The sequence below is a fragment of the Melanotaenia boesemani genome, chromosome 8, assembly GCF_017639745.1.
Source record: "Melanotaenia boesemani isolate fMelBoe1 chromosome 8, fMelBoe1.pri, whole genome shotgun sequence".
Lineage (NCBI taxonomy): Eukaryota > Metazoa > Chordata > Actinopteri > Atheriniformes > Melanotaeniidae > Melanotaenia > Melanotaenia boesemani.
Genome location: NC_055689.1, coordinates 19563575 through 19588954, shown reverse-complemented (window position 1 = coordinate 19588954; position 25380 = coordinate 19563575). Strand labels below are relative to the sequence as shown.

The following is a 25380-nucleotide window of genomic DNA, read 5'->3' as shown; positions in this document are numbered from 1 at the left end:
TGAGCGTGTGCCTCAGAAACTGCAAAAAGGGAAACAACTCTGTTTGTCACACCTTGAAAGCAGAGATGAATTATCTTCAAAAGAATTACACTCTGCGAAAATATTGCCTCATGTGCTACTTGGTTTCTCTCTTTTAACATGCGTGAATTCATACAGAGTCACACACACACACACACACACACACACACACACACACACACACACACACACACACACACACACACACACACACACACACACACACACACACACTAGGATAAACCAGCACACAGATTGAAGCTGGAACTGATTGAGCCAAAGCTTAAGATGAAAGCTCTATTTAAAGTGTAATTGTGTTGTCAAAGAATTAATTGTTATGGCCACAGAGGGTAGCAAAACATTAATGTATGATTAGATTAAAACACAGCATGGACATCAAAGTAGTCAGAATGAGCTTTTAACACATACTTTACCTCATGTGGGAAAGCCTCAGCCTTCTTAGGACTTCAGAGAAGAAGAAAGACAGATAATTCCACTTTAAAAAATGGGAGATTTTTTTTGTACACATAGCTAATGTTTTGTTGAGTTTCATTTATATAAAAAAGTTCCTGCTAAATTGTATTATTTTACATAGCATGAAAGGAAAACACATACAATGAATTTAATGTTTGTTATGCTGCAAATCTCTGAATTGACCAAGTTCATTGTCTCCATAACACGTTCCAAATGTCAGTGCGATCCGCCAAAAGGGAAATCTGAATGACTGCGTTCCTACAAGTGGGAATCTGAACATTTAAACAATTCCAAAATAAATCATTTAAATAAGAACAAAGCACATCTTTAATGAACTAAGGTGAGATTTTACCTTTATAGATACTAGATTCAGTTAGTACTAACTTGTTTCAGGTTATTAAGATCACTTTGATTTGTTCTGCTGGGATTTATTTGCATTCTGGTCTTGACTTATCAAAGCACTCATGTCTCTTGAGCTCAAGCAGAGATCAACATGTTGTTTTAGCAATATCAGCTTTTAGCAGAAGCTTAACAAACTCCAGTTGTTGAAGTGGAAGCGTCACTTCGAGGTCTGGGTGATGCCTCCTCACAAGGTCCAAAAACATCCTAAAAAACATCACACTCCCTCAGAATTCCCTTTCACCACATCCCCATCAGATTAACCCCAAAACATGCACAAAGAGACTACAGAGCAGCCTTTTGGACATACAGTCATATAAATAATGCAACACTTGCAACTATTGTGTTCTTAATTTTTTTTTCTTTGTTTGTTTGTTTTGTTTAATATAATTTTTATGCAAAATTCTTTTGGTGTGAGTATTTTTTTAATACTTAAACAAATGGGTTTTTCAGGATGTTTTGCTATTAGTGTGTGTGTGTTTGTTTATACACATTTATTTATGACCATGTTTTAATATTATATGTATTTCTGCTACAACTCAGGCACTCATTGTACACCATACAGTGACAGTAAAAATCTATCTGTCTCTTCTGAGATTCAACCTTTTAAAGGTAAGGGGGGGTATAATGAGAAAAGCCATCAAGAGAAAAAAACCAAAACCAAAAAAGAAAATAAAAAGCAGCTGTCATAGCTTCATGGCTCAGATATTTAATCATTGAGCCACTAACTATAAATTGTATAGTTTATTAAAATATATGACATATTAATGCTCTGTGGGGCCACTACTGAGAAGCTGTTGATGCTGTGTGAGATCTGAGAATCCCAATGCTTATGATAATGTAATTTCGTATTAACACCTTTGGGTTTAAAGTTTTTAAGGCATACTGTAAATGTGAAAAATGTTTAATATGAACCAGTGTATATGATGCTAGTAAAATTATTAATCTAATTTCAAATTGTGGCATCACAGGTTGGCATCCATATTATACTATTATGCTATATATGATCAGTGGGTTTAGTATTTACCTCAGTTTCCAGAATACCAAGTTTACTCATCAAACTGTCTGATCCTTCCTCCTTTTTCAAATACACCTAGCCATCATCATCCATCTTCACAGCACTTTTTGGACCCAGGCTGGTCCCACAGATTTTTCAGTGCCACGTTTTCTACCCCAGCTGCCTCTACCACATCCAGAAACTCCCCTAAATATTAAATTCTGCTTTGCCGGCCTCTGTTGTCAGTCCCCACATGTGTTGTGTTAGATACATCATCATTATGGACAGACGCACTGTGATTTCCAACGAAAGCATCACTTTCTCTGTCGCTAGATGACCAAAGCTCACCCTCGGGAGGCAAATATTTCCCCTCCAGAATCAGGGATTTCTAATAGCTGAGAAAGTCAACAATGAAAAAGATGTGTTGCATTTTTTCTCTGTAATCCACTTTGCATCAACGACTATGAGCACATCCTCCTCAGCTCCATTTGATGTCTTTCAAATGCAATTTCCTGACAAAACGTTGAACAGAATAGAATTTTATAAATGGTTTATATTCATTTCAAACAATTTTATTCTCTTGGCTATTCTAAAGATTTATTATCTGTTTTGCTTGTATAAGCCTGGTCATTTTTCTTTGATATTGGATGACTGTATGCAAGTTATTTCTCACATTCTGTTTTGTTTTTTTTTTAATCCTCAGAACTCCCTCAAAGACATTATTAATATTTAAGAATTAAACAAAATCAAATATTCAGAGCAGTACTGTCGATACTAAACCTATGATGTGGGCTAACCCAGATATAAAAGTTGCATGGAAACAAACTAAAATTATTTTAATTTGATGGTAAATTTCTATAGTTCTTCCATTCATGGTAGAATGGTAATGATGCAGAATAAAGGGTTAACATAGACATTATCATATCCCAATCAATCAGGAGGAGTGTTCAACAGGGGATTTGGCAATAATCGTGCATTTTCTGCACAGTCAATGAGGCAGAATAAAAGTCTTGGCAGAGGCAGTCCCATCTAAGTCTACCTTCTGTAGGGGTGGCATTAACAGACTGGACCATGGACATGGCCTGGAGACTGGAAATGAGGGGTAGAAAAGCAATAAAATACATGAAACACACACACACACACGCACAAAACAAAGAAAACTAGGCAGTGTTGGCTTTATTATAACCTCAAAAGTATATTTGCTTTGGACATGACAAAACTGATTTTATTTCTGTTCATAAACTTTAGCTTTAATCCGATAGCATGATTAAATACTGCATTGATGTGGTATCTGTTTAATTTTCTCCATTAAAATTCAAAAATTCTCTCCAGAAACACTGATGTTAATACTAAAACAGTTCATCCTCAATACTAGACAAGGTATGTTTTAATGTACATGTAAATTAGAAAAAATAGATGTAGAAGGTATGGCATTATCGTGTTCTCTGATCATGAGATCAATTAAAAGAGTGAGCTTTTTATCACTGCTTTCAGAGTAGTCAGAGTAGTTTATACCTTGCTGTGCTCAGACTTTTCACAACAGGACTGATCTGCCCAAAATACCTATAATTATACATCATTATCTGTAGCTACTGTAGGCATTTATTTGCACATCATACTTTTAAAAGCTGAATGAGATGAAAGATTCGATATGCAAACAGCAGCTTCTGTTAATCGAGGTATTTAGGTAAAATTTGATTCAACAATGGAAACTGCAGCTTTTTCCTCTGAGAGTAGTGTTGCAGTCAAGGTTGCATGCTCAAATATGTGTCAGATGATTAAGCATAGAGAAAATTCATCAACTTCAACAATACTTCAGGAAGAACTAGAATATATTTACACTGAATGTCTCCTCACTTGCGGACAGATTGCCCAAGAGATTGCAACAAATAACACAACACATATAACAAAAGCATCACCATGTGTTTGGAATAGATTTAGCGACTTTAAAAAGTAAAAAGTACTGCATTGAAGTGTAAAAAAACAACATTTGTCTGTTTGTTCTGCTTGAATTTCTGCTTCTCTATTAAAATGAACATGCCTTTGCAGATATGAACTGCACATCATATAAGAGAGATACCAATACTACAGTAAGAAATCACCCTCTGGTTATATATCCTATTAATGTTTTACCAATATAATAGAGAGAAGCAGAAAGCACTACTCAATTACAATTTATATTCATACAGTATGCTTAAACCAAGGCTAATTCAACACCTACACATGCAGCATAAATACATGTACAAGAGGTTTTCTGCCAATATGGCTGCAGTTTTCTGTCATAATTTACTCCATCTACAGGCCTACTAGGGTTTCCCACTGCACACCAAGCGATTAGATAACAGATCAAAGGGTTATGACTAACTTGGCCCTGCAAATGCTTGAAATAAGATGTGTTGGTGATGAATTAGTTAAAGAGAACCCAAAGGCATGAAGGTGACAAAACTCAAAGAAATGTTATGCTTTCTACGTGTTCTGCCAAATGAGAATTTAACAAAAATATACTACAGGAAACTGCCGTGACGGTGCTGGACAGACACCACCACCACACCACATTAAGGAATGAGCACTCTTTCCCCTAACAGGGAAGAGTCATTAATCATCTTAATCTAACAAATTAGATTCTGTGCTACCTGAGACTGAATCACATCCCTGACATCTCTTCTTGAATATTTAGTGTCTCTGTGATTTCAAGCACTGTAAAGTGTGTTTCTATTTTACAGAAGGGTTTTTAGGCATTACATGTGTTCTTTTGTGGAGAAAAAGTAACAGGAAAATACAGCCAGGGCCTGAGTTGCATCAGTTCAGCTCCATTAGCTCCATTTATCTCATGAACCCATCTTGTGAGTAAAATAGGAGGCAAAGAAATATCAATAGTTAATCACCAAAGCTGAAAATATGATGCCACCAAAGCACACAAAATGTGCACTAATGTGAGCGTTGTGTGGTTCTGTCCTCCTGGTTTGTCCTAGTTCCACTACAATATTTGACAATATGAAATGCAGATTTATGAGCACAAGCTTTTCAGGATTAAACAACCTACATATACAGAAATGTAATTTTTCCTTGGTTTCATTTTATCTTCCTTGGAAAATTGTTTAAGCTACAAGTGCCATGTGCAAAATAGTACACTTAAGATAATTATTCAACACTGGGCAGACAAAGATGTGATGCAGCTTCAAGTCCACAGAGTTTACATATGGAATTTAATGTATTCAATGTACACATGTTATCCTTTCACTCATATTATGCAAATAATCAAAATACACTGTCTGGTCAAACCAAAATAACAAAAGCCATCTGCTTCTAACTAAGCATGTCAAATGAGGCGGCTTTCATTGTTCAGGTCTAGATTCAGCAATGTTATGTGTCCATAAAAAATCAGAACCAGACATACTTTACTGATCCTGGTCTGGAAAATTGCAGTGTTTCAGCAGCATTACAGAATTAGAAATATAATGAGAGTAAAATTAAACTATATGAAGAAAAAACAAAAAAAACCTCTATATACACAGAACTCAATTAACAAATATCCAGGTCAGCCTACCTAATTTATTCTGCAAAACTTAATAAACTTTTTGTTTGATTGCACAATATTAAAATTTTCTAAGCGTTTGCTTTTGCTTGCATGTCAATGCATTTGATTAACAGTAATATTTCATTTTTACACACCACTTTTTGCATGTTAGTGTAGTTTTTATTAAGCAAATAATCAAACTGTGTAATTTGTCATGTGTTGGTGTTCATGTAAAGAGTCAACATGCAACATGAGATATATTGTACCTGTCACAACTCAGTGAACTCTCAACTGCATATTTGTTTTCTATTGTACTTCACTTTTAGATATGAACTATAGAATTTTTTCCAGTTCTCTGAAACAGAACAAAAGTACATTTTTTAGGCACAAAATACCATTTAACCCATTAAGACCCAGTCCATGAAAAAATGGTAAGAAAAGTCCCATTTTTTTTTAAATATGAGGTCTTTATTTGTCCCTTTAACAAAATGTAACAAAAAATTAACATTTTTTTGAGGGGGATATCTACCATTTATTACCATGTGATATAGTAAAAATATTATAATACGATTTTCTGCTTCTGGGTTTTTATTAGGGGACAGAAGACAAATATCAGATTGTGTTCAACAGGATTTTGAGCAAAGTCTATACTATAAATGGAAGCAAAATGTCTCAAAAACTGTATGTGACAAATATGCCACCTCGGGCTCATATGGGTTAAACTGCATGCCCTAAGTCTCAGCTTGGAGGATGATGTTAATTACAGTAGTTTACAAGACAAAGACATGCGAGAATGGGTAACAACCTTGTGGAGCCAGTACAGTGAAGAGGGTGGGAGTTTTGATAAACCCTTTGTGTCTCTCTGACTTGTAAGCACAAGAACCTTCAATTTTCCTCACCATTCAACAACCAGTACCACAAAGCAGTGGCAATAACCAGCCAAAAATATTGTCTTTTTTTATTTATTTTTTATTTTTTATTTTTGTAAGAGCCAGAGACATCACAGTTTTAACCATTAGGATGGAACCGTTAATAAGCACAAAGTGTGAAACACAAGTGTGTGAAAATGTTTTGTTTTTAAAAGATTAACTAAGCACTGGCTTGTTGTGGACTTCGAACTTAATAAATACCTGACACTAACTGAGGACTGATGTAATTATAATGCAAACATAATGCACAGTGTGTCTCATAAGTAAGGAATTTTGCATGACTGCTTTGCTGCACCTGCAGATGTGTAAGGATTTGTTAGCAGATAGCAAAGTGGATTAAAGTTGTTTGGTGACCAGAGTCCCTGGTTCTGTTGTAAAACTCAGACCCTGGTTCTATCAGTTATTGACTTGTAAACATGTGTACTTTATTACTCACAAGGGGCAATTTCTGCCTCCTGAGTGTTTATCAGAACACACTACCACCAACAGACTTCAGAGTACAGAGGGAACTAAGACATGGCAGGAAGGAAACCTACCGATGTGCTTGTTCTTCAGATGTTATGCCTTCTTTGTGGTGCTGCCCTTTGCTTGGTGAGAGATTGATTTATTTGATTATGTTACTGTCGTATGATCACAATAAACCTTGGATTTTATAAACCTGATTCAACTATGCTTCTTTTTATTTTACATTGTTGTCCACTTCAAAGATACCAGGTAGGTTATTTTTCAAGCAAGTACTACACACTACTTTTAGCTATACTTCAATTTTTAGTAGCTGTAAAGCTTGTTGCTTTATTTAAATCTGTTTACCTGTTTACAGACTATAATGTAGATGGTGGACGGGATCTTGATATTTTTGACATAAATGAAAGTGAGTAAGAGGAACAATTTTCTTTCTTAAATTTTCTGTTTTTTCTTGTCTTCAACTGAAACTTTTTTTTTTAACTCAATAATCTTAACAAACCAATTTTCTTTGTGTTCTTTGACTCCACAGAGGCAGGGTTGAATCTTGTGGAGGGGGACATTGTGCTTGATGAGGTTTGTTCATTCAGCTGCTTTTAATTTTCTACAGCTGACTTTTGCAGTGGAGAGTTTAGACTTATCTAACAATGTTCTTTGTGATTGCTTTCACTGACTGCTGCAGAAGCAAACTCGGAATTCCATCATAGGAGATGAATACAGGTGGCCAAAGACAATCCCATACTACATGGAAGACGACTTAGGTAGGAGGGACTGAAGCTGTCTAATTCAAATTAATTAAATCAAATTAAATTGGTAAAGAAATAATTAAAAATAATGAAAATTTCAATTTATTGATCTTTAGGTGCAGTTTGTTGTATTTATATGTTTATTAGTGTTTAAGATTTGAATTATAGGACTGCAAATTCTAAGAAAGTATTTTTACATGGCAATATTTCTACTTTGATGAACAAATACTCTGTGTGCACAATTATTAACCAAGTTGTTTTTATGGGGATTACTTGTATTATTTATGGAATCTGTCAGTTTCTTGATCTGGTGCTGATCAACCTTTAGTGCAGCACCAACCACAGCCTCCAAGAAATTGTTCAGACTGGTTTACTGTTTTCTTTCACAGTAAATATCCTGTTTACGAAGGGCCCACAAGTTCTCAATAGGGTTTAGGTCAGGTGAAGATGGGGGCCATGTCAATATTATTTCAGTTTTAAGGCCTTTACTGGCTAGGCTAGTGGAGTACTTTGATGCATGTGATGGAGTATTGTCCTGCATAAAAATCATAGACCTCTTGAAAGATGCAGACTTTTTCCTGTACCACTGTTTGAAGAAAGTGTCTTCTAAAATCTGGCAGAAGGTTTTGGGTGAGGGGGAGAGAGGGATGGGGTGGTCGGAAAATGAAATAGTTGTGATGGAAGAGGTTTGACCTGATGTGGGGTGCCAATGAAGATGGCCTTGGTTTTGGTGCTGTTGAACTGTACAAAGTTTTCGGTCATCCGTGTCTTTATCTTCTCCAGGCAGGAGGAGAGAGTGGATAAGGTGAGGTGGGGTCAGTCCGCAGGTAGAGCTGAGTATCATCGGCATAACAATGGAAAGAAATTCCATGCTTGCCGATGATGTGACCCAGGGGGAGCATATAGATGTTAAACAGAGTTGGGCCCAGGACAGAACCCTGAGGGCTCCCACAGGTGACAGCGTGAAGCCTTGACCTCAGCAATCCAATAAGTATTTAAGTTTGTACAGCTTGGAGTTGGAGAATATGCAAGAAAAATGATATGGTCAAAATACTTAACTTGCCTAATAATTGTGCACACAATGTAAAAATATTGTAAATTAACTTTATTTACAGAAAATATTTTTTAATTTATTCTGTTTATTATCTTAGCAAGTTTACATCTTTTGCCTCTCAGTCACACAGACTGATGGCAAACTTAGAGTGGGAGGGCAGCAATGCAAGTAGTCTGTCAGTGTCTTGTCCTTGAACACTCAAGGGTAAGACACTGAATGTTTAAGAACTGTTTGTACTTTTCTTATAACTAGCACAACACAACAATCAATATTTATTTTTCTTTCTCTTGTGGGTCATTGTCAGACAACCGGCTTGTATACCATACAAAGAGTGGTTTTTTTTACTATACAAACTTCAAACCAGACAAAGATCTAATTTGTCAATTAGTCAATGATATTTGAAATTATTTGACATGGAGTAAGTATGCCAGTGCTCCCTGATGATTCTCTCCCCCCCTTTTTTTTATTTTTAATTTTTTTTTTTCTTAGCTCTGCGTTTTGATCTGTGAACCACAAATAGTCACTTCTTCTTTCCCCCTTTTTAATGGCAGAACAAAATAAATCAGAAGACTGACAGGAATCACAAAGAGAGCTTTTCCTTTAGACATTTTACCAACATTTTCCAGTTAATATTCCTATATTGATATCAGACTCTTAATTACATTGAGCTTTTCTAAATTCCTGTATCACAACTATTACTTTAGTAAATTATAGAAATATTTCTTCCATCTATGAAGAGACCTGCAATTTTCTAGCATAATAATGAAGGCAGTTTTATATTAGTTATAAGAGCAGAATATTGTAGTAGTATTCTTTATTGCGGACTCATGGTCCATAGTAAAAAAAGAAACAACAGACAGACAAACAAATAACATGTACAACATGGGCATAATACGATAAAAGGTTCCTCAATCTTTTATCGCAACATAGGGCTGCCTTTTCACCATATGTTTGATATCTGGCCATTGATAGCTGATGCTGCGAGCAAACGTGAGACTTATTAGAGCTGTAATCTTGAAACTTCAATAATTCACCACTGCCCCTATTTTAATTTACATTACAGGCATTCTTAAAAGAGAATATTGAAGACATATTTTTTTATCTTTAATGGGCCTGATCTATCATCTTCTCTGTAGAGATCAATGCAAAAGGTGTGATTCTGAAGGCCTTTGAGCAGTACCGCCTTAAGACCTGTATCGACTTCAAGCCATGGAGTGGGGAAGAAAACTACATTTCTATCTTTAAAGGGGATGGGTAAAGCAAGAACTTATTCCTTTTTAGTGTGCAATTGGTAAAACAAGCTATGTACTGTACCTTCCCAAGGATTAAAGCATTTTAAAACTGTTTGCAACAAAGATTTTGACTTTGAGACAAATCATGGTAAGAACTATGTGATGTTTATAAAAGCCTTGTTATCCCTCCAACAGCTGTTTCTCTTCTGTTGGTAATCGGAAAGTTGGGAAGCAGAGATTGTCAATAGGAACAAACTGCGATCGTATTGCAACTATCGAACATGAGTTCCTTCATGCTCTGGGTTTCTGGCATGAGCAGTCCAGAGCAGACCGTGATGATTATGTCAAAATCATGTGGGACCGCATCTCAGAAGGTAATGAACCCCTCATTCTTCACTGCCCATTAATGATATCAGGGCTTGTCTTTGCACGAGTATAGGCCTCATTTGTTGTTTGATATGGTTGGGGAAATAGCTTTAAGCAGTACAATAGAGGTTTGTTATGAAGAACATAAAGGACATGTTTTAGAGCAGTAATTGTGTTACTGCATAATAAGCATGTGCATGTGCTGTACATGGTTGCAAAATCTTCACGATAAGCAAATGCCATCTCAACTGCACTGACCCATGCACTGGGAGTTTATCTTTACAAGAAAGCCCAATCACTATCTCTGTAAACCACCCTACAAAATATATTGTCATAAATAATCAAACTGTTCTGAAACCTCTATATCTGATCTGCAGGTAAGGAGCACAACTTTAACACCTACAATGACACTACCTCCAGCGCTCTGGGAGTACCCTATGACTATGGCTCCATGATGCACTACAGTAAAACTGCCTTCCGCAATGGCACCGAGCCCACCATTGTCACAAAGATACCTGCCTTCAGTGATGTCATTGGCCAGCGCATGGAGTTTAGTGACAATGACCTGCTCAAGCTGCACCGGCTATATAACTGCAGTAAGAATCAACAACCAGTACCCCAGCTGTGTTAAATTTGCTGTAATCAAAACCTGAGGTGGCCTATCTTTTGTCTTTTGCAATGTGCAAATATATAGATAGCAATCCCCTGCCAATTGGTTTATTGCTGTTCAAAGTACTTTTACACCTGTTTACAAGATGTCTTATAGCTCAGGGATCCACTTTCCTGGACTCATGTGACTTTGAACGGGAGAATATCTGTGGGATCATCCAGGGGCAGGCGGATGGTGCCGACTGGGTCAGGGTTTCCAAAGCTGCTGGGGGGCCTGACACAGACTACTCCAATATGGGCAAATGCACTGGTGAGAAGGGCCTTGAGATTATGACACATGATATTATATATATATATATATATATAGTTTGTTTTTTTATTTTATTTATTAAACAAAAGTCACATGTCTACATGTACAAAGACCCTGAGAGGCTGATTTTCACTGAAGCATATTTTATAAAAATTAATCTAAAAAAAACATTTATCATCTCTTAAAATAAATTCTATTTTGTTTTCTGGGTCAGTAAATGTGGATTTGGTGAACCAAAAGATGCTTTTAGGTGTTTTCTCCTTGTTTCAGTGTATAACATTTGGTTAATGTAAAAAATGTTAAAGTTATAGAGTCCAAAATCCACATCAAAGGTAGTTTTTCCAAAACAGTCTTTCTGAGCTTCCTGAAACACATTGTTTGTAGTCTGTTTTTCTATACTTACTGCTTCATCTGCTTTTATGGGGGGGTGGAAAGGTCTAGGCATCACATGTGATTATGAAATGACTGGAGACACCCCCAGTACAGGACCTCTTTTTTCTTACTATTATTTTCAATGCAAAGTATTTGTTACAATTTGTAATTTACTTCTTTTTTATTAAAAAAATAAATAAATAATACATAACACCACTATTTGGGAGTGGTGGTGCAGTTATGTGGGAGGTTACATTTGCAGACATAGTTCTCAGCACTGAGAAATAACCAACAGAAAAAAGAAAACTATTCTTCTTTTGTGAAAAGAGCAATGTCATCACACTTGGGCTGCGCTTATTTGATTTGGTTGGGATTTGATTTGGAACACATAAGCTATAATCTGTCATAAAGTACTCAGTTCTGGTTACAAAAGACTGAAAATGTGGCATACATCACATATTGGCTATATCCTATCTGCTTTTTTAAACAAAAAAATAAAATATCCACTTCAGTTTTGCCCTTGTTGTAGAGTGTGGATATCGCTGTCAGTAAAGCACCTTGATGATGGGATGTTGCATCTTGGTTGCCAAGTGTGCAAAATACCTGCCAAATGACAGAGTATGAATAGAGATCATTGGTAATAAAAGTAGTGAATTAATTTTTCATTTGATTTTTTCCAAGAAAAGATTAACCCTTGACTTGAGCTTGCTTGATGATCCTTTGCTTTGCAACAACTAAAGTCAGAGGTCAGAATGTTTTATTTTAATTCCATTAAGTCTAAGTGTTTCTGTATGTTAACTCTTAATGCAGATAATGTTAGATTTCTTACTCAGCCACCATGTGTTATGGTGCAGCAGATGTGAGGACCCAATAGCAGGACTCAGAAGCAGGAGGTAGATGGGTGCAGGAACACAGCTTAATGGAAATGAACCAAAGACCTCAGGGAACACATGATGGGGAAACACAACAAGAATCTCATAAAAACTGATGTAAACCAAAGGGTATACAACTGGAACACAGATAACAAGATGCAGGTGGAGTAAGTTAACAATTAAAACCAGGTGCGCTAATGAACAGGAAACAGAAAAACAGAATACACAAGGGAAGGAACTTCAAAAATAAAATGGAATAAAGAAAAAACAAACCCTTAAATAAAAAACCCACAGATGCTGACTGTCTCTCTGCTTCCTTTTTACTTTTCCAATTTCTTCCTTTGAAGTTTCATTAATGTTACTTTATATGAAATCAGTTTTTGACATTCGTGAATTAATTTGGAATCTTACCAGTGTTTCAGATGGAGGGGGGCAATAGTTGCTGCATCAATATCCTTTTTTTAGCATTAAAAAATAAAAATCTACTCCAGCAGGCCCTTCCTTTCAAATCCTGAATCTGTACAAGAGCATAACATCAGCTCTTTGATTCTTGAAATGATATACTTTAGCCTGTGAAGTCCAGCATTGTACTATCCACTATGCAGCAATGTGTATCTAATGACATTATTAATTCATGACATTTACATCTTTAGGCTCAGGATACTTCATGCATTTCAGCACTGGGACAGCCAACACTGGAGATTCAGCTGTGTTGGAGAGCAGGATCCTTTATCCCAAAAGAGGTTTCCAGTGTCTGCAGTTCTTCTACTACAACAGTGCTGGTCCAAGCGACACACTGAAGATCTATGTCAGAGAATATGACAAAGCCAACCCCAGTGGATCTATGCGCTTGATAAAGACTATAGATGGTGACTATTCCTGTGTTATTGTCAGATTTTTTTTTTTTTTTTTTTTGGAAAATAGGATGAAACCATAATGTACTTCCTGCTTTAAAGATTCAGTTGGTTTAATCTTTTTCTGTAATTCTGTAACAGGACCCCCTCAGACGTTGTGGCAACTGCACCATGTGAGTTTAGATGTCAAAACAAAATTCCGTGTTGTCTTCCAAGGGACCAAGGGGGGCTCTGGGCCTACAGAAGGGGGACTATCCCTGGATGACATCAACCTTTCTGAGACAACATGCCCTGAGTTCATATGGCGAGTGACAAACTTCAGTCACATTATGGAAAACACTCCAACAAATATACCTATCTTTAGCCCACCATTCACTTCTAAGGAGGGTTACACTTTCCAGATGCAGCTATACCCCAATGGAAAAGCAGACCCTGGTGAGTTGTCTGCTTACGCTCATCTAGTGGCACGTGAAGGGGACACAGGCCAATCATGGCCTTGCCCTTGGAAACAGATAACCATGATGCTAATGGACCAGCACCCACACATCCAAAAGCGTATGTCCAATCAGCGCAGTGTCACTACTGACCCTAACATGAAGGGAACAGGTGCAGCTTGTTTCACAGTTAAAGATTTAAATACCTTTATCTGAATACATAAAAAGTTTACACAACATTTACAAAACCTTTCAACATTCTTATGAACAGGCTCTGACCATCTTTTCTGGGATGATCCTCGAAAGATTGGTGTTGAGGTCACAGACACAGATGGATCCAAGTATTTCCGAGGGCCAGGCGCTGGCACAGCGGCGTATCTCACCCATTTAAGAGCCAAAAGCAGGGATTTTATCAAGGCAGGGGATGCCATCTTTCTTCTCACCATGGAGGGTAAAAGCATCGAATTATAGTATGAACTCAATAGTCTTCAACATAAAGACAATATGGTGTATTGAAAAAAAAAAAAAAAAAGCTAATTGTGTCAGTTTTTTTCTGAATCCATGTCCATCCTGTTATATTACTCAATACTTCTTCTAAATATACAGACAGCATTAGTAAAATTATGTATTATTGTAAATAATTTTATAACCATGACTTATACATCTGCTTGGCAGAACAAACAATAGTTAATTATCTGATACGCTTAGTTCCAGATGACTGCTCACTTATTTGCTGTCCCTCTTCAGATGTATCCCATTTGACGGAGACCCAGCCTCTTCCTTCCACAACCACACAACCTACAACTACAGACCCTGCTGATGCATGCCTTAATGTGCAGTGTCAGAATGGTGGAGTCTGTGTTGTAGAGGAAGGCAAAGGTGCTTGCAGGTAAGCACTTTCTGACTGGAGTGATGTGGGAGCAAAGATGATGTTTTGAAGTTAGTTTGCAGTTTGTTATTCGAACGAATATTTAGATATTTAGTTCCAAAAAGCTTCTTGCAAGAGTCTATTTTCTTTGTCCCAGTTTGGAAATCTGTTACACACCAAGCTATTCACATATGTCAATGATGCCCATATTTGTATTTTAGGTTGCATTCTCACTATGAGGCATTGCTTTCAAAGAAATAGATGAAAAGAAGACACATCTTATCTCATGTTGTCTAACTCTAACATGAAGCTGTTGATTAAAGGCAGCAGCCATATAGTTTATATTAGTATCCCTTTCACCAGTGCATTTAGAGCTCAAATTGAACTGGTTGTTATTGTTTGTTTGATCGAGACAAACATGCATTTAAAAAAAAAAAGCACAGCAAATATTTAGTTTATGCACGCCCAGTCAAGTGTTTTTGTCAGAAGTATCTGCTCACTATTACTCTTAGATAATTTTTTCTCAAAATAAGAAATTCTAGTTTTTAATGTATTATTTTTCAACATTCCAGCAAGCCTCACAGCTTATTATTCAAGTAAAATAGTTTTCCTCTTCTTTATCTTCCTTCAAATTTTACCACAGTCTGTGCATAATATAAAAGAAAGCTGGGGATACCCTTAGGTCTTATTTTTTGTCTTACTTCCTGTGCTCTCCAGGTGTGTGGTGGGCAATGACTGGTGGTACTATGGAAACAGCTGCCAGTACAAGGGCTCCCTCAAGGATAAAACCACTCTTGCACTTGCATCCTCTTTGTCTGTACTGGGAGCAATGTTGGTGATTACAGTAGTTAGTGTTCTCTGTGTGAAGAAGAAGTATAAGAAACGTGCTGATAACAGCATGGTCATGGGAAACATGAATACTTAATGCATTCAGACTCTGAACTTTTTAGTAAAGACAAATCTAGATCCTAGATTGCCACCTGCTGGTTATTTGATGTAAAAACATGCGAGCAGTGAAAATATACTGATGTGTAAAATAAAATATTTTACTAATTGTTTTCTGAGTATTTATATAAAACAAAATACTGTTAAAAAAACAAGTCTCACACAATATAATTTATATTTGCAAATTTAAAATTTATTATACCAAAGACAGGAACATTTGTGTTTTCTCTTCAATGTGGATATAATTGTATTTCTGAACTTCACACAGTCATGCCGGTGATAACAGTTGTAGGAGGGAGGTGGGACCACTATTATATGTGTGTGTTTTTGTGTCCATAATGTCCGTATGTTTGAGTGTGTGCATGCACAGATCTATTAGTGTTCAATAGATATAGTGATGACTACCGGACATCACAGTTAAAGAAAGTGGAGCAAACCATAGCGACTTAGTGTAGTTATATTGTATGGAATGTTGGTTTCTGTCCTGTAATTGCACATTTACATTTATGTATGTATGTGTGTGTGTGTGTGTGTTGTATTTGTGGGTCTACACTGTAAGATAAAGGGGGTGACACCTCCATAACGACAAACAAAACATCCTCCCCACCACTAAAACCTTCACCGACATACAGGTATGCAGTTCCTTTGAAAGCATCAGTATACAACATTTCTCTTATTTACAATCATTGGAAAAAAAATCACCATTTCTCTCAGAGAAGATTAGTAAAAGTGACTGAGTCACCATAAAGAGTATGCAACTCCTAGGAGTTAGTATTGCAAATTTCTACAAAAATTTCTAAGTCATTTTACAGGCTAAGAGCCACGATTTACTGAAGAAATACAGTATTTTAAGTGCCCTATCTACAACAGTTAGGTGTGGTATTAACGATGTACCATTCAACATAGTTCATGGGTAATAAAAAGATTATGTGTCTCTGGTTTCAAAAAGTTTTGTCAGCAACTTCATTGCTTTCACATTAGAAGATATGGTAAGTTCTTATAAAACAAACAAACCATGGAACGGTTCTCCATGTTAACAAGTGTTGTAGCAAGCTAATGCTATTGCAAATAGACTAGTGTTGATTACATACTCAGCTGGTTGTCTACTGTAAAAATATTGTTACACAATCTGTAAGAAGGGCACAACCATGGACATTTGAGTGTATGTCCACTGGCTATTCAAGTGGGTTGACTATCATTAAAGGGCTTGTTTGCTTGTTTAACTCTATGAGAGGTTGCAGAGGTTGATTCTCCAATGATTAGGCTGTGGAGAGGATGGGCGTCTGTCTAGAAAAAGCTGGAACAAACTTTCTCATGTACATTTTACAGTTTCTTGAGAAAACCCTTTTGTTTGTGTACATGTAGATTACTGTAAAGGAGATGAGGCTGTAGCTGATGGAGCTGTTGCTCAAAGGGGTGTGTCGTAGTAGTCTGTGGGTTGATCTGTCCCTGGCGGTTTCTGCTGTTTCTGCTGATGCTGCTTCATGATTTCCTTTACCTCCTCCTCCAGTTCAGGGGGGATGATGAACTGGTCATCGGGGTCAGGCTGAGCTGGAGCCGTGAAGTAACCGCCTGACTTCTTAGAGGGAGCATCAGCTGCCACCTCAATAAGGTTGTGACTCTTTTCCTGCCGTGCCACCGACCCATTGACCCTCCTCTTGCCTGCCAACTTTCCTACGTCACCACCTCCAACACCTTGCCATGATTCATCCCTGTCAAGCCCATTCTCAGCCTCCCCCTGGTTCATATCTGGCCCTTCCTCTAGAGGTTCTGGGGTGCATGGTGGTGGAGGTGGAGGGGGGAGCGTAAGCAGGGAGCGTTCCTGGATTGAAGATGAGGGTAATGATGTTTGTGGGGATGAGGACAATGACAGCTCTGCTTTGAGACAGTGCACATCTGCTTCCACTTCTACACGGCTCCCGTTAGAGAAAACACCAGCAATGGGCTCTTCGTCTTCACTGTCCAGCCCATTGTCCGACAAGGCGCTGGAGAACGTGGCGCTAGACAGCTGCCTCTGAAAGGAGCCCGCTAAGCAGGCAGGGTGAAGGGCACAGCAGCTGCGGGAAGAAGGCAGCTCTGAACCAGGGAGTAGATACTGGCAAGGCTGAGTAGATGTTTGAGCCTGTTGGTGCTGTAGGGACATCAAGTGAGCATGATGGTGCAGATGGATATGAGTGTGGTGGGACTGCTCCTGCAGAACAACTAGGGAGCTCTGTGGAGGCTCATCAGATGAGGCTGTGGAGCCCACCTCACTGCTCATCTCACTGGTGCTGATCTCACTGCTGATTTCACTGCAGGAGGAAGGGGGTACAGGGAGGGAACCATCTGATGGTCGCTCCTTGATGGCGGAGGACGATGGAGGATAGGGTCCCAAGCCAGGGCTAGGAGGAGGATGGGAAGGCTCAGAACAACAGCAGGAACAGCAGTCTTCACTCACACTTAGCTGGACCACAACAGCGCTAAGGCTGTCAGTGCAGCCATAGCCCTGCGCCAGCGTGCACAGCTTTTTAGCAGCAGCCAGGCCATCGGGGACGTTCCGAACAGCTTCTACAGCCTCAGAGGGAGACACAGCGTCCCAGAGTCCACGGCTACCCAGAATAAAAAATTCATCCTGAGGGGTAAGAGTAACTGTCTGCACATAGGGACAAGGGATGACGGAGGGGTAAAGGAAGGAGTAGCCCATTATCCGTGTGGAATCAGTCACCCCGTTTACCTTGTTGTCCTACAGAAGGGGTACACAAAAAAATATAATCAGTCAATCAAGTAGTGCACAGCTACAATTACACTTACATCGATTTACTTCAAACTTTATTGTCCTTCAGCTTTTTTCAAGGTTCTCTACCTCAGTGACGATAGCTTTGTGCTGCCTGATCCTGCGGTATTCGTCTTCAAGCCCCACATTGTGAAGCAGTGACAGTGACAACGGCTTTCCGTCGCGGCACAAGATGGCCTGGCACTTTCCCACATTAGCAGCTGTGAGAGTGAAGCACCCACTGGGGTCAGTTGGATCGTGGCGAATGTGACACAGAGCTGCAGAGCCACCAAGTTTTTGTCCTGCAGTTCCAAGTTTCCTTTGTGGGGAAAAAGCAAGAAGATACACCAAGAGGAAGTTTAAATGATCAAATTTTAGCTTTCTTTATAGATCTGAAATTCTCCATACATAAGGGCTTAACAATAACTAAAGTACTGGATGGATTTTTGCATTTTGTGTAGCAGATTTTATGAATATTTGATCGAAATTTATAATGCCCATGTGTGGTACCCTGCCTCATAACAATTGGAGAAAAAACAAAAAAAACAAACAGAAACATGCCTTGGAAGCCTATCATGTACCTTTGCATCACGAGGAAGGTGTTGGTCATGTAGTCTTCTTCGCTCTTTGTCTTGTGCAGTTCTTCAGCCAGTACATCATTCATTGTGCACTGCAGAAGATAGGGCACTTCCACGTTCCTGTCTCCATCAAACACACCGTACAGAGCTTCACGACTTCCACAGAAACTGTTCACAGAAAGAGCTGCAACACAGAGCCTGGATAGAAAAAGGCATGTTCTCTGTTATGTAAACAATAAGGGCTTCGAAGACCTGTTGATTGTGTTAATTTACAATATTGACAAAGGTAACCATGTTGATTGATTTGACCACAACAGAATCTTTGCTATCATAGCAGATTTTGCAATGAGTGGTATTGAAAATCACCTAAATGTGTGAAAACCTGAATATGATATATGCAAATGTAAATATCTTTTCTCTTACAGTTATAGTTTGTCTATGCACGGATCCTTTGGAATTCATTTGATTCATGTTTTCATCAAGCTCTGTTTCAATATTTCCTTCATGAGAAACAGTACAGATTCCCTAGAGGTTTGGCTTAGTGAGGCTTCACTGGACAAGCTTGAGGGTTGTTGTTCTTTCATTGTTGAGTGAATTGAACTTACTTGTTCTTAACACCTGAGAATTCTGTGTAACCATGACTCCACACAGCAGGCCCACCAGATGCCTCATTCGATGAAAAGGTTGGAGGTGGATCAATACGGAAGCAGCGAATATTACTGGAAGGCAAAAAAAAAAAACATGAAACAGATCAAAATCGTTATGTTGTGTAGAGGAACAAAAATACATAACCACTGAAAATAGCCCATCATGGCAATATAAAATGACTGTACAGTGAAAACAATAACATACTTAAGCTGCTCGAGTGTCTTGTGGTCCAGGTTGAGACGAGGATTTCCAGTAAGGTCCAGCTCCTGAAGTTTTGGAGGCAAATTCTCTGGTAGAGTGATCTCACTCAACTCATTACAGCTTAGATCCACACACTGGCAACAGAAGGCAAGATGTCACATATACAGAAGTGGACAGCCTGAATGGTTCATAGAGATGTGTTAGTACTGTTGGCTTACTTTCATCTCCATCAGCTGCATGACCTCAGGAAAGACCTCAATGGCGTTGGAGTGTGCGATGAGTGTGTGCATCTTTCGGCAGTTCATAATGGTGGTGGGGATGGTCTTTAGCATGTTTCCACTCAGGTCTACCTCCTCCAACTCCTCCAGCTTGGCCATTTTACTGAAGGACAAGAAAAGCAATGGGTGAGCTGAAGTACGGAACAATTAATTGGTTAGATGAAGGACAGAAAAGATCAAAATACAGCTAGACTATAGACACTGATTCTGTCATATGACTTCATTGCATTTTTGTTGACAGAATCAATGAAGAAAATATCAATCTCATAGTTCTAATACAGTATTCAACTTATATATGGTTGTAAGTATATCAACATAAAACTCAACACATTTTTTTCATTTATATTGTGTATATATGAGTAAAAAATAGAATTATATATATAATTATTATTATATAATGAATATAAGTTGAATTATTGAATTGTAAATTGAATAATTTCTACAATTATTTCAAAACAAGTAAGATATATTTAATTAGATAGACAATTACCTTGTATGTGACACACACACACAAAAAGTGAAACTATAACAAAACTGACAAACATCCAACACTTCCACCATCCTAAATGTGCAGCGCAGAGACTTTTCTCTTTATTTATATTACTTAAAACTGTATCGCTCTGGGCTTTTGAACAGATGAGACTCTGCAAATTTTTACATTTCCTAACACTGGCTTAATTATCAATAAATCGGTTGGTTAAAAGAAAAACAATAAAAAATATAATTAATTCTAGATTAAAAATTAGTTCTTTACCTGGCTGGGAAGGTTTGGAGGTGGTTGTAGGCCATGTGCAAAACTCGGAGGTGTGTGTGGCCTGTAAGCATGGGCACACACTTGTCTGTGAGCCAGTTATTCGTCAGGTAGAGTTCCTGCAGGATGCTGTGGCTTTCCTCTGATAGACTGGATGGTGGCAGATGCTCCAGCTTATTAGCTGATGCATTTAAGGACCGTAAGCTGAAAGTAAAAGCACACTTAGTTTTATCCTCTTTAAGAAGTAGACATTAAAAATTGAGATGAGACACTTCAATTAAAAATTCATATATAAATTCACACTTTTAGAAGTGTGAATTTCCTTCTTCTCTCTCCTCCCTCCACAGGTTGGTTGTTTTTTTATTCTCCTTCCATACTCACCTTTAGTTATCTTGTCCCTGATTAAAAGGACTATTCATAATTTATGCCTTTCATCTCTGTATACCTGCAGGTTCCCAATCATTAATCTTCTAGTCTGGTATGAGGAGCATTTTAGTAACAAAAAAAAAAAAAAAAAAAAAAGAATTGCTTATAGCAAATGATTAATGATACCTGTCAGATTTGAGGAACAGGTTGCAGGGTAGCTCCACTAGTTGATTGTGCTGAACATCTAAAACCTCCAGCAGAGGGCGCTCCACTCTTTCAGGCAGCTTCTGTAACTGGTTATGTCCTGCACTGAGTTTCCTCAGACTGTTGCTGCACAGCAACCTGGAGAACGAAATATACAGAAAGATGGGTCAGCATCACAACATGAAAAACAAACAACCTGAGCAACTACAAAACTAGATGGATGGATGGATAGATAGATAAATAGACAGACATAGATAGATAGATAGATAGATAGATAGATAGATAGATAGATAGATAGATAGATAGATAGATAGATAGATAGATAGATAGATAGATAGATAGATAGAGATGAGGACAGTGCAGGAGGAAGAGTGTAAATGAGGATTATTAGTGGGGCCTGTTGCTAAAATTCATCATCCTGACAAAAATTAGACAAAAAATAAATCTCCACACAATCAGGGGACCAGTGGTATAAAGGGAGACAGAGGAGAAAAGGAGAGAAGTCAAGGCAACAAGCTTGACAGTGTCAATGTGAGACATGGAGAAGAGGAAGAGGTGCATCTGAACTGACCTTCTAAAATGCTATATAAAGAGAAAAAGAATGGACGAAGGCTGTAGAGGTTACAGCTATCTGTGTGATTTATGAGGCCCTATAGGAGCTAGTTGCCTGGACTGATAAAGGGCAGGGAGAATAATGCAGCATTGTTCTACATTTATAGTCACATTTGATGTGAGGGAGGCTCACCTCGATGGGAGCTCAGTGACGAGGTTGTGGCTCACATCCAGAACTTCCAGTTTCTTTGCTTCACACAGCCAATCTGGCAAAGACTCCATATGGTTCCTGTAGGAGGGGAAGAGGTGATGATGATGATAAATTATGTGCAGTTAACAACATGCAGTATCTACATTAGAATGTAATGTACAGAAATAGTATATATTCATCTTCACTTCTGGGTGAAAACAGGCTTTTTTTTCCATGTATTATGTAATATTTCTGATTTAAATATCTAAGGTCTCACAAATGGGAATGAGTGAGTTGGACTTTATATTCAAAGATCATCTTCACTGTATCAAAGCCACTCGGTTAAAGGTTACCTTTTCAAATAAATCCAGCTTATAAAAATCAAGAGCAGCACTTATTCCAGGACTTTTTATGGACCAAAAATAAAATCTAAGCTCAAAAGCCCATCTTTCAAAGGTTTTAACAAAGGTATGGGATGACATGTTCAAACAAATCCAGCTTTCCAACTTTATATTTCACCACTTTTGCACTGATTCTTCTCCTATGGACTATTTCCGTATGCAGTTACATGATATTTAAAGTACTACATACACCAAACAATCGCTGGTGTTGCATGCCAGATGGTGTGTACTGTGAGCATGCTACATATCTACGGTTTGTATAATTTGTCTGCTTTTCTTTACACAAGTACTCTATGAATTAATCTCACCTCGAGATATCCATGTAACTAAGATTGGAGGGCACAGGATTGACATCCAGCTGTCGTAGCTCTGTAGGGAGAAATCCAAACACATTAACCTACAGCAAGGACAGACTAATATGAAAGCAGGTAAATGGAAAATGGAGGGGAGCATTTGGAGGAGTATGGTGATGACAAGTTAGAAAGGAATGATGGAAAGAGACAATTAGATGGCTGCACTGAGACAAATGGAAGCATATGAAAAGATGAGCATGAGAGTGAAATCTGAGGACACATCTACTGTGTGTCACAGTTTCAGAAAGGATATATTCATAAACATTATTATGGTTTTGAAACAAGAAAGGTGGTGGTATGACATGAGAAGGAGTTTTTCTGTTTTTCTAACAACATAACTGTCTATGCAAGGGGCCGTGAATCCCTTATATGCTTAACCCACCGTTGTTAGAGGCGTAGATGCCTTTGAGCAAGCAACCCTTGACTCTGAGACTGGTGATGTGGTTCCTCTCACAGTGAAGCACCTCCAGCCTGGGAAAGACCGAGGCATCCAGGTTGGTCAGTCTGTTATCCCTCACATCCAGCTGGGTCACATGCCTCAGCAGGTCAGGCTCATCTGGCACCATGACGGAGATCTTATTCAACCTGACAGAGGAGGCAGGGAGGAGGCAAAGGTTCATCTCCAATTGGATCAAGCTGTGGCCTTTCTTATAAAGCACAGAACATGCCTTGGGTGATTGCTGATATATTGTATAGTCATTTTTGATTGGAGATCAGATGTTCAATATGCAGCACTGATGGATACGGCAGGAACATAATGGTTTTGGTTGAAGTGAATTTGTTCTACTGTAATTGATTCTTGTTGATAACGTATTGTGGAAATCTTAAATTCTAAAATCCTAATTCGAGTTTCTGAAAAAGTGACATAAATATGTCTGACTTCTTTGTTAAAAAATCTTTATTTAATTTACTCTATTATAAATTCTCTAACCAACACAACTTTTTGAAATAGATTTTATATCAACAAACAGCTCAATATTCAACACAAACAGAAAATGACATAACGAAGAGCAAAGCAACACACCTAAAAAGCCGTTCGACCTTTTGATTTTGAGGCAAAAAGATAATGATAAATATCAGCTTATCTTTGTCCACAGAGCTGAGAACAGACAACTAATAACTAAAACTAATTTACAAACCTGCTACAAGCAAAGTGAGAAGTAGTGAAGTATTAACTGTAAAATAGTGCAAGTCATTCTAGCTCCCTACTTTTCCAGACAACAAGAGGACACCTGATGGAGCCACTGCAGGCAAATGATTTCTTAATTCTGTGCAGCTCGGCTGTCTGATTGTGTGATGACTCCCTCCGAGTGTTTTTCTTTCTATAATTACTGGTCTAAAACGTGTCCCTGAGTACAATCCTTGGGACAAGCATGACTGGGTACTTAAAGTGATTCATGTTGCAGATAAAGCTGTAAGAGTAATGTCTAAAATCATACGTATTACATTCTTAAAGTTTAGTTTGCAATAATCTGTCTTTACCTTACCTGAGATCAATGTGTTTGACATGAAGCAGTCTGAAATTCTGCAGGATGAGTGTTTCCAGATGGTTGCCAGCCATGCACAGCTTCTCCATAGAGGCCAACCGCTCAAGCACCTGGGGCACGTGGTCAAACTGGTTGAAGGAAAGGCCTAAATAACTCAGCCTCTGCAAGGAACCCAGCTCAGAGGGCAGGTCACTTAAGCTGTTACCATCTAACAGGAACGTCTGCAAACTGAGAGAAACACAATAGTCTTAATTTAAAAATCGTTTTATTTATTCTCACAGCCTCTGTCTTGTCTCAGTTAGGACTGCAACAGTTTCTGAATATATAATCAGTAATCATGATGTCCAGCAGATGGCAGTAGAAGCATAAATGCCCTGCTGGCCACTTCAGGAATTTACAAGCATACCAGATCATTCCTGCAGATTATCTTCTCATCTTGCCCAGTTTAAACCCTGCATACCAGTATGTTTGGTTTCGAATTGGATCTGAGTTTGAAGGACATGCACTATCCAAAATGTCTGTACTGACCTAGTTCAAAATGACTTCTGTAATGCATGATGTCCCAACGGAGTAAAAAAGGACTAAATAACAGATGAAGCTATGGGAGGTTTAAGGTCTTCTATGATTAATTAAGACTATAGAAGCTGTAAATATTCTTCAGACACTTAAACTGAGTAGATATCCTAACTTTTTCACATTCAAGGGGCTGATATTGGAGCTCAACCAAAGCCTAGAACATTCTGGGCTTTCCCATGAGAAACAAAAACAGAAAGCAAAAGGTATTCAGCCAACAAAATCAACTGCACTCCATCCTTTGCAATGTGTTGACCTAGAACTGTACATTTGATGTGATTCTTATAATGTTAACAGTGCTTCTGCTGTCTAGGTCAGGTAGCAGTTGTTGAAGAGATTTTTAATCTTCTACAACAGCTCTGTGATTTCATGGTCTAATAAAGGCTAGATGAAAAACTAAATAAAATCAGAGACCTGTGTTTTTTTTTTTCCTAGAGTGGTAACTCTGTTGTCTTAAAGAAGCTTAAAATAACTGGTCAGCAAAAAGAGTAAAAGTTTATTTTTTTAAAAAATTCTATTCAATGGTCCACTAAAAAGGATAAAAATCAGGCCAGAGGTTCAGTCTTCAAGAGAAGACCGAATCTAGAA

At 38.0% G+C, this 25380-nt stretch overlaps 2 protein-coding genes across 2 annotated transcripts in view; one reads left to right on the top strand and one right to left on the bottom strand.

The window, feature by feature from the left end:
* The first annotated feature begins 6198 nt into the window (after window positions 1-6198).
* Window positions 6199-15445, top strand: mep1bb (meprin A subunit beta b). Its single transcript, XM_041992325.1, has 13 exons — window positions 6199-6202; window positions 7155-7205; window positions 7329-7372; window positions 7479-7557; window positions 9733-9850; window positions 10024-10202; window positions 10572-10790; window positions 10961-11113; window positions 13011-13226; window positions 13353-13817; window positions 13917-14096; window positions 14393-14534; window positions 15231-15445. The coding sequence occupies exons 1-13, from the start codon at window positions 6199-6201 to the stop codon at window positions 15436-15438; spliced, it is 2058 nt and encodes a 685-aa protein (XP_041848259.1). The 3' UTR covers window positions 15439-15445.
* A 181-nt stretch (window positions 15446-15626) lies between these two features.
* Window positions 15627-25380, bottom strand: part of phlpp1 (PH domain and leucine rich repeat protein phosphatase 1) — a 52169-nt gene continuing 42415 nt past the window's right edge. Inside the window, exons 6-17 of the mRNA XM_041992043.1 lie at window positions 24220-24447; window positions 23115-23317; window positions 22688-22748; window positions 21982-22077; window positions 21219-21374; window positions 20670-20870; window positions 19856-20018; window positions 19641-19771; window positions 19394-19507; window positions 18792-18986; window positions 18301-18529; window positions 15627-18180 (exon numbers count right to left, since the gene is read on the bottom strand). Coding sequence (XP_041847977.1) covers window positions 16867-18180; window positions 18301-18529; window positions 18792-18986; window positions 19394-19507; window positions 19641-19771; window positions 19856-20018; window positions 20670-20870; window positions 21219-21374; window positions 21982-22077; window positions 22688-22748; window positions 23115-23317; window positions 24220-24447 — 3091 coding nt within the window. The 3' untranslated portion in view covers window positions 15627-16866. The remainder of the gene's footprint in view (window positions 18181-18300; window positions 18530-18791; window positions 18987-19393; window positions 19508-19640; window positions 19772-19855; window positions 20019-20669; window positions 20871-21218; window positions 21375-21981; window positions 22078-22687; window positions 22749-23114; window positions 23318-24219; window positions 24448-25380) is intronic.